The following is a 10130-nucleotide window of genomic DNA, read 5'->3' as shown; positions in this document are numbered from 1 at the left end:
CTTACACCTTTATCTTCTTCTACACCTCGTCAGATCTCGTTTACACATGCAATGTCTTGGTACTCTTCGCCTTTTGGGGTTGTTCTTTGGTCTGACACTCGTAAGACTAGGCCAAAAAGAAGGCTGTCTGGTTTAAGACAATCCGTTTTAAAGACAATGCTTATATCAGAGCATGTTTTTTTGCATGTTCACAAGTACGAATGATTAATTTAGACTTGATTCCTTGCAAAAGGTATCTATTTTGTGGTTGAACATCTTAACACCACCTGTTGTATTGCCAGAAAGGGCAAAACCTATTCTTACTTTCCATACTTTGAAACTGGCAAAAAAAGGTATTCCACGATTCGGCGAAGTATGATCACACAGCAAGGAGGGGTGTTACAGTGAGGGAAACAAGTATTTGATCCCCTGCTGATTGTGTACGTTTGCCCACTGACAAAGAAATGATCAGCCTATAATTTTAATGGTAAGTTTATTTGAACAGTGAGAGACAGAATAACAAGAAATCCAGAAAAACGCATGTCAAAAATGGTATAAATTGATTTGCATTTTAATGAGGGAAATAAGTATTTGATCCCCTCTCAATCAGAAAGATTTCTGGCTCCCAGGTGTCTTTTATAGAGGTGTAATGCGAGTGTAAACGGGGTTCGCTGCTGGGCTCTGGGCCAATCATACGGCTCGAGGTATTGGGGGGCGGAGCCCAGTATGGGAAGGCCCGCCGTTCACCTCGGGTCCAATCAGAAGCGAGGTGGGTGGGGGCGGAGCCTAGGGGCGGAGCCAGCAGGGCACTATGAGGAGGCCGGATCTGGTAGGTTCGGAATGGCGTGGTGAGAGGGAGGAGACAGGGTCACGTGGTGAAGGGGATATAGGTGGGAGCCCAGAAGGGCTCCGGGTTGGTAGTCACGAAGCGGGACCACGTTGGGTGGCCGGAGGGAATCCGCACCATCAGCCACGTGGCTGAATGGGGCTTCGGCACACCATCGGCCAGCGGTGTGCGGAGTGGAGGAGCGGAAGGACTGACGAGGGAGCGCGTGCGGGGCGCGCGCGAGGAGCATCTGGTCCGCTGTCGGGACCAGCGGGGTGCGAGGGAGAAGCTGAATAAAGAGCAATGGAGACCAAGCAGTGCGTGACGAAGTCCTTTATTACACAGGTAACGAGCTGAGATTAGGAGCACACTCTTAAAGGGAGTGCTACTAATCTCAGCTTGTTACCTGTATAAAAGACACCTGGTCACAGAAGAAATCAATCAATCAGATTCAAAACTCTCCACCATGGCCAAGACCAAAGAGCTCTCCAAGGATGTCAGGGACAAGATTGTAGGCCTACACAAGGCTGGAATGGGCTACAAGACCATCGCCAAGCAACTTGGTGAGAAGGTAAGTTGGTGTGATTATTCACAAATGGAAGAAACACAAAAGAACTGTCAATCTCCCTCGGCCTGGGGCTCCATGCAAAATCTTACCTCGTGGAGTTGCAATGATCATGAGAACGGTGAGGGATCAGTCCAGAACTACACGGGAGGATCTTGTCAATGATCTCAAGGCAGCTGGGACCATAGTCATCAAGAAAACCGTGAAGGACTGAAATCCTGCAGCACCCGCAAGGTCCCCCTGCTCAAGAAAGCACATATACATGCCCGTCTGAAGTTTGCCAATGAACATCTGAATGATTCAGAGGACAACTGGGTGAAAGTGTTGTGGTCAGATGAGACCAAAATGGAGCTCTTTGGCATCAACTCAACTCGCCGTGTTTGGAGGAGGAATGCTGCCTATGACCCCAAGAACACCATCCCCCACCGTCAAACATGGAGGTGGAAACATTATGCGTTGGGGGTGTTTTTCTGCTAAGGGGACAGGACAACTTCACCGCATCAAAGGGACGATGGACGGGGCCATGTACCGTCAAATCTTGGGTGAGAACCTCCTTCCCTCAGCCAGGGCATTGAAAATGGGTCGTGGTTGGGTATTCCAGCATGACAATGACCCAAAACACACGGCCAAGGCAACAATGGAGTGGCTCAAGAAGAAGCACATTAAGGTCCTGGAGTGGCCTAGCCAGTCTCCAGACCTTAATCCCATAGAAAATCTGTGGGAGCTGAAGGTTCAAACCGTCAGCCTCGAAACCTTAATGACTTGGAGATCTGCAAAGAGGAGTGGGACGAAATCCCTCCTGAGATGTGTGCAAATCTGGTGGCCAACTACAAGAAACGTCTGACCTCTGTGATTGCCAACAAGAGTATTGCCACCAAGTACTAAGTCATGTTTTGCAGAGGGGTCAAATACTTATTTCCCTCATTAAAATGCAAATCAATTTATAACATTTTTGACATGCGTTCTTCTGGATTTTTTTTTATTGTTATTCTGTCTCTCACTGTTCAAATAAACCTAACATAAAAATTATAGACTGATCATTTCTTTGTCAGTGGACAAACGTACAAAATCAGCAGGGGATCAAATACTTATTTCCCTCATTATCGCGACATAAATGGGCAGCAGCTACTGGGGAGCAAAAAACAGGCGGTGATGCTCAGATGGATTTGAAGAGGTTTGACCGATTTTATTTTTTAGCTCTTCACCAAGTTAAGGGGAGTTTGTGAGTATAATGTATGTATGTTGTGTGTGTGATCGTTGTGTGTGATGTGTGTACGTGGTGATTGTAATGTGTGTACGCTGTGATGTGTGTACAGTGTGATGTGTGTACGTTGTGTGTGGTATACGTTTAGTGTAATGTCTGTACGCTGTGAATATGATGTGTATGTTTTGAATGTGATGTGTGTACGTTGTGTGTGATGTGTGTACGTTGTGTGTGTGATGTGTGTACGTTGTGTGTGTGTGTGATGTGTGTACATTGTGTTTGTGATGTGTGCATTGTGTATATACTGTGTGATGTGTATGTTGTGTGTATGATGCGAATACGTTGTAATTGTGTATGTTGCGAGCGTAATGTACGTTGAGTGTGTGTGTACACTGTGAGTTTGATTATGGACAGTAACTGTGATGTGTACGCTGTGAGTGTGCTGTATGTTGTGAGTGTGATGTGCATACACTGTGTGATGGGTGTATATGGAGTGTGATGGGTGTATGTTGTGTGAGGTTTGTACACTGAGTATGTTTGTATACTTTGAGTGTGATGTGTGTACCTTGTGAATGTGATGTGTGTGCAATTGCAGTGTGATGTGTGTATGTTGTGAGTGTTTATGTGTGTAAATAGGCATAGCCACACCCCCAGAAAAAAATAAAATCCACATACACGCGTAGTCCATATTAGTCCATACTATTCCCTACTGGTCCCACTAATCCCTACTACTTCATACTCGTCCATACTAATCCCTACTAGTCCACACTCGTCCCTACTGCGTGTAAATCTATTTGCATACTCAGAATAGCACTCAACTCGATCCCATTGGCCAGGTGGAAGTATGGTTGTGGTGGTTGTTGTGGTTGTTGGAGTGGTTGTTGTTGCGGTGGTGGTTGTGTTGGTAGCTCTTGTGGTGGTTGTTGTGACGGTGGTTATCGTAGTGGTTTTGGTGGTGGTTGTTATTGTGGCGGTTATTGTGTTCTACTCTGTCTACACATCATCTGTCCTGGCCGACTGGACCAACTGACAACGTTAAAGCATTCCAAAGGTATTATCAGTTACTCACCCATCACTAAATCAAACACACAAAGATCCCCCCCATATAGCCCATAACAGACTGTTGGGGCAAGTTCTGTTAGCTAGCAGCACCAATGAAGGCCGGTACTGTGGCACATACAGACGAGTGGGTGGCCAGTGCCACACTCGGCCACCTTTGTCTCTCCAGTGGAGATGTTTACTGCACACCACCGCACCGGATACTTATTTGAGGCTGAGTCGACCCTAGAGGGAGTCCTAGAACCGGTTCAGACGACTATCAATGGTGTTGGTGGCCGTGAGCGATAACTGAACTCGGGTCTCTTGCTGGGTTCGTATAGTAGTGCTCAGCGCTACAACACTATTGCCGCTCCCCACCATGGAGTATTCCCACATGCACACACACAGCCCCTATGCAAACCTGTCCTCATCCACAAACACCGACAAAAGTGAACATTTGACACCACTGGTGAACACTTGAGCACAGCAGCAGCAGTGAGCACCCAGAACAGCTAATAGAACACACCGCTAGTGCCTACCGATTAGTACGACTGGCTACGCACGTGCTAGAGTAGTTTCAAGATATGTACACACTGCTACAAAGACAAAGATACCCCGTATAGCCTGACCAGACTGTGGGGAGCAGTGGAATAGCAGTTAGCTCTGCACTGCTATGCTACGAACCCAGCTATGACCCGAGTTCGATTCCCGCTCATGGCCACCAACAACCAGTGACGATTTTCTGTACCTGTCCTGGGCCTCCCCTAGGTCGACTCAGCCTCAAATGAGTACCTGGTTGCGGTGGTGTATAAGTAAACATCGCCACTCGGGAGACAGGCAGCCGAACATGGTGCTGGCTACCCACCCTCTGCGTGTGCCAGTGCCGGCCTTCATAGGTGCTGCTACTACTCGCTACTAAGAGCACTTGGCCCAACACTGATAAAACACACAGGTCCACACACACAACCACGTACGTACTGCTTCACATAAAAGCGACACTGCTGCACATACAGCTAAGCACTGCTGAACACACACACAGCTACGCCCTGCTGCACGCACAGCTACACAACCTGCTGCAAACACAGCTAAGCACTGCTGTAAACACACAGCTTAGCACTGCTGCACAAGCTTGTGGCTTCTCAAGCAGACCTACGAGTTTGCACTGCACTGTACACCACCGCCACGATCACCACAACCTCCATTATCAGCACCTCCACCACCTCCATCATCACCACTTCCACCATGCATTACACTCCAAACACCACCGCACACACCTCTACCCCGAGGTAAAGTCCAGCAGGAGGTAACGCCCCCCCCCCCCCAAATCTTCGTCGTCTTTCACATCTCCCCCTCGCACTTCACCGTCACTCCTTCATTTTTCAAATTTGCCACCTTTTTGACCTCTTCTTCTTCAGCCTCTTCATTGCCACCGCCGCCACATTCCATGTCCACCTCTATGCGTTCCACCTTCACCGTCGGCCACGTCGCCAAACAGACGGTGCCGTGGTTCTCCGGCTCTCGCCGTGCACCAGGCTGGCTCGAAGCGGCGACTTGGCTTTCCTGTCTCAACTCCTCCACCACCTTCATCTTCATCACCGCCGCCTTCTTCGTCTCCATCACCGCTGCCTTCTTCGTCCCCATCACCGGCGCCTTCTTCATCTCCATCACTGCCGGCTTCTTCATCCCCATCACCGCCGCCTTTTTCGTCCCCATCACCGCCGCCTTCTTCATCTCCATCACTGCCGCCTTCTTCGTCCCCATCACTGCCGCCTTGTTCATCTCCATCACCACCACCTTCGTCATCGTCTTCTTTGTCTCCACCGCCTTCTTCTTCGTCTCCACCGCCTTCTTCTTCGTCTCCATCGCTGCCTTCGTCTCCATCATCACTGCCTTCTTCGTCTCCATCGCCGTCGCCTTCTCCGTCTCCATCACCGTCGCCTTGTTCATCTCCATCGCCACTGCCGCCGTCTCCAGCTCTATCTCCGCCGCCCTGTGGATCTTCTCGTGCCTCCTGCGGGCCTCAGAGCGCGCAAAAGCCTTCCCACAGATGCCACACGCGAACGGCCTCTCGCCCGTGTGCGTCCGCTGGTGGTTGTGCAGATACGAACGCTCTCCAAACGCCCGGCCGCACGCGGTGCAGACGAACGGCCTTTCGCCCGTGTGCGTTCTCAGGTGCTTGCGGAAGTGCGCCGACTCAGCGAACGCCTTCCCGCAGACACCGCACGCGAACGGCCTCTCACCGGTGTGCGTCCTCAGGTGGACGCCGAGGGACGCCGACTGCTTGAACGCCCTGCTGCATAGGGAGCATGCGAACGGCCTCTCGTCCGTGTGCGTCCTGAGGTGCATCTGGAGGTGGGCGAGCTGCCGGAACGGCCGGTCGCATGCGGCACACACGAAGGGCTTCTCGCCCGTATGGGACCTCAGGTGGATCTGGAGGTGCGACGACTGCTTGAACGCCTTCGCACACGCGGGGCACTGGAAGGTCTTCTTCTTCTTGGCAGTGATGGTGGCAGCAACGGGCCGGGGTTTGGAGTGCGGATTGGGGTTCTCAGGCTGGTTATTGGTGTCAGGGTCACGTGGCTGCTGCTGCTGCTGCTCCTCATATTTGTGGCTTCTGGCGACGGTTGGCTGCGTGTTGGGCGTCTGCTGCATGTCGTTGATTCTGCTGGGTGTACATTTACACGCACGCACGTGTGTGCGTGACACACATACGCATTACAGACTCAATATAAAACTAGATTCGAAGCTTTCGTGACTGCATGAATTGCTCTTTGGTTCTTTCGGTAAAGTCACGTAGAAAGAAATTTAGTTAAATAATAGAATACGTTTCGATTGCAACACAAGCAATCATCATCAGGTACGAATAAATGAGAAAACAAACCTAGTAAACTTAGAAATATAATGCAATACAACACAGTCGGCTAACCAAAGAATAATTTCTGCAGTCACGAAAGCTAATCTAGTTTTAACCACCTCTACGGGGAGGATTTGCCGTTCTTGTTTGTTTCACACTTAACTTCTAATTTAGCAATCTTTGAAAGAACGTAATCAACCAGGCAATGCGTTAACTGTGTGTTAACTGACTCTCTGTGTTGCATTGCATTACACTTCCTAATTTTACTAAATTAGCTTTCTCCGTGCTTGTTTGTTTAGAAGTCCAGTCTCTAGCTCATCCGTCCACTATGGGCTTGGTTGTTTAGAAGTCCAGTGTCTAGCTCGTCCGTCCGCTATGGGAAGGAATTCCACACAACTCTCTCATTGTTCTCTACCCCCCCCCCCCCCTTTCTATTTAAGGCCTCGACACATAGGCGTTGTTTCTGTGTGCCTATGTGTGCCTATGTGTGTCTCTCTCTGTTTGTCTCTGTGTGAGTCTCTCTCTGCTTGTGTGTCTGTCTATGTGTCTCCGTGTCTGTGTTTTGTCTCTCTCAAATTTAGCAATCTTTGGAAGAACGTAATCAACCAGGTAGGGTGTTGACTGTTATGTTAGCTGACTCTGTGTTGCATTACATTCTATATCTAAGTTTACTAGGTTTGTTTTCTCATTCAATCTTACCTAATGACAATTGCTTGTGTTGCAATCGAAACATCGTATTCAATTATTATTTTTTTCTACGTGACTTTACTGAAAGAACCAATGAGTAACGCTCAATATACAATGTACATACACACATCACACACAGTATATACACACACAATACACGTAGTGTACACACAAATTACTCACACCACAGTATACACTGCACATACACATTACACACAGAGTATATACTGTAAATACACACAGCAGTATACACTGTACACACATTACACACAGTATACACTGTACATGTACATTACACACTCACACAATATACACTGAAGGATAGACATTACACTCACAGTATTTACTGTAGATATACATTACACAAACAATATTCACTGTACATCCACATTACACTCACACAGGGCCCACAATGTACATATATATTACACACACATAATATACACTACATACACATTACACAAACTAATACACACACAATACATACTCTAAATATACAGCAGGCATCAGGGTCGGGCTCGAACCCACGACTTACTGTATAACATGCGAGGTAGTTAACATCACATAGCCACCGTGATGATGGGAGAGACATGCAAAATCAAAATATACAGGTTAAATTTTGACTTAAAACTTTCGTGACTGCAGGAATTCATATTCTGTATATTCTATGGTTATTTCGGTAAAGTCACGTAGATAGAAAAAATTATAAATAAAGAAATAAAAATAAAGATGATAATAAAGTGAATAAAAATAAATTAAAATATCACGAGGTTTCGATCGCAACACAAGCAGTCATCATCAGAAACAGGGAGATGATGACGACCACTTGTGTTGCGATCGATACATCATATGTTTATAATTTTGTATTCACTTTATTTTCATTTGTATTTTTTTTTATTTTTTTTTCTAACTACGTGACTTTACCGAAAGAACCATAGAATATACAGCAAGTGTCAGTATATCTGACGAGGTAGCGAGAACGTCTCCTTGCCATTGTGATGATGAGAGACACGCAAACTCCAAATATACCAAAGTATGCGTCAAGGGGTCTGGATCGAACCCATGAACTCCTGTATAGCAGGCGAATAGTTAACATCTCCTAATCACCATGATGATGATAAGAGAGAGAGACGCAACCTCCAAATATACAGCAGCAGGTGTCAGGGGGTCGGGATCGAACCCACGCATTCCTGTATACCAGGCGAGGGAGTTGACATCACCCTAGGACTCACACCGCAGCTATCGCTAGTCGACTTAGGACAGATTATGTGGACGCACCAGGGCAGAATGACAACAGCAGCAGCGAAGGACTCAGTCTTGAGCGTCGTTCTCCGCGGTGCAGTAAAGGTATAAGCTGGGCTGAGGATAAAAAGGACACAGAAAGTAGACAAAGAACCGCCACAACCATCACCAAAACCACTACCATCATCACCACCACAACTACCACCACCACAACGACCACCATCACCACCATCACCATAATCTCCATCACCACAACCGGTGCAAATAGTCGTCACTGGTGTTGGCCGTGAGCGGGAATCGAACCCAGGTAGCCAGGTTCGTAGCGCAGCGCGCTAACCGCTACACTATCGCTTCCCACAAGCGCCACCACAACCGCAACCAACACCACCACAACCAACACCACTACCACCACCACAAACAACACAAGCACCACCACCACAACCAACACCACAACCACCACCATAAACAACACAACCACCACAAGCACCACCACCACAAGCACCACAACCAACACCACCACAACCAACATGACAACCAACACCATAACCAGCACCACCACAAACAACACAAGCACCACCACCACAAGCACCACAACAAACACCATCTCCCCATCTACCACCACCACAACAACACCACAACCACCACCATCTACCACCACTACAACAACCATCACCACCGCACCTCTTGCTCAGACAACCACCGGAGTCGACTCCCCAACTCCACTTCCTGGTTCAGGGGTCGTCTCGTGACGTCAGAAAGGGGAGGGGCTGTGCAGATGGCATTCCCCCATCGTGACGTCGGCAGATACGCCTTCTCCCCCGCTCGCGACGTTCATAGAGGAGACATCCCCCCTGTTCGTGACGTCATCGGAAACTTCCCTCCCCAACGCCACCAGAGACGTCCCGAGACGACCCCTGAACCAGGAAGAGGATTCGACTCGGTGAGTCTCTGAGCAGAGGTGTGATGGTAATGGTTGTGGTGGTAGTTGGGGAGGTGATAGTGGTGGTTGTGGGTATGGTGGAGGTGGTGGTAGTTGTGATTGTGGTGGTAGTAGTGGTGGGTGTTGTGGAGGTGGTGGTTGTGTTGGTGGTTGTCTTTGTGGTTGTGTTGGTGGTTGTTGTGGTTGTGCAGCCCATGGGCTTGTAATTACCAACCACGGTCTGGCATCGGCACATCATCCACACAACATAATGGATGCACGTCCGGTCATCTGCTGGACTATATAGTGATGGAACAGCAGGTGCAGGCCCATGTTCTTGACACCAGGACCTACCAGGCAGGTCCTCTGCACACTGGCCATTGGCTTGTCAACTGTAAGATGCACCTGCCATTCTTCCACTCCAGTGGTGGGTGTACATCTAGGAACCCCATTCAAAACCAGTGGCCTTGTCTTAGCTCGCAAGAAATTCATCATCGATGGCAGCTGGGGTTGACATCGTCTCCCACTCCTGACGCTGAAGGGAAATAGGCAAAGTTTATGGCTGTGGCTCATGCAGCTGCAATGACTGCTTTGGTTACACGGTCCAAACCTCAGAGACCCTTGGCTGAAGGAGATGTTCTGGCTGGCTGAGAAAAAGCGACAGGCCCACTCCCACTATCTACAGCATCTCACGTCGGTGAATGAGGCTTACTTCAGACTTCGCTCAGAGGTTCAGAGAGCTGCAAGGATGAGTGGTGGTCGCAGGTTTCTGTGGAGATGACATCTTGCCTAGCCCACGATCACAAATCACTCTTT

General features: G+C 48.6%; 1 protein-coding gene across 3 annotated transcripts; it reads right to left on the bottom strand.

The window, feature by feature from the left end:
* Positions 1-2531: 2531 nt before the first annotated feature.
* Positions 2532-9137, bottom strand: LOC133339341 (zinc finger protein 570-like). Of its 3 annotated transcripts, none has more exons than XM_061547467.1 (3): positions 9077-9137; positions 8432-8512; positions 2532-6277 (listed from the first exon to the last, which is right to left on the bottom strand). In XM_061547467.1, the coding sequence occupies exon 3, from the start codon at positions 6262-6264 to the stop codon at positions 4951-4953; it is 1314 nt and encodes a 437-aa protein (XP_061403451.1). In that variant the 5' UTR covers positions 6265-6277; positions 8432-8512; positions 9077-9137; the 3' UTR covers positions 2532-4950. The 3 variants fall into 3 exon arrangements, with proteins under 3 accessions (XP_061403451.1, XP_061403449.1, XP_061403450.1); XM_061547465.1 differs by having other exon boundaries at positions 2532-6274; XM_061547466.1 differs by lacking the exon at positions 9077-9137 and having other exon boundaries at positions 2532-6274; positions 8432-9068.
* Positions 9138-10130: the final 993 nt, after the last annotated feature.

Source organism: Lethenteron reissneri, unplaced genomic scaffold, assembly GCF_015708825.2.
Source record: "Lethenteron reissneri isolate LAM-NWPU_2019-01 unplaced genomic scaffold, ASM1570882v1 scaffold_1845, whole genome shotgun sequence".
Lineage (NCBI taxonomy): Eukaryota > Metazoa > Chordata > Hyperoartia > Petromyzontiformes > Petromyzontidae > Lethenteron > Lethenteron reissneri.
This window is presented reverse-complemented; position numbering and strand designations above follow the sequence as displayed.

Bases quoted from the DNA above. Each gene is read 5' to 3' on its own strand.
- LOC133339341 (XM_061547467.1), bottom strand. From the start codon at position 6,264: ATGCAGCAGACGCCCAACACGCAGCCAACCGTCGCCAGAAGCCACAAA.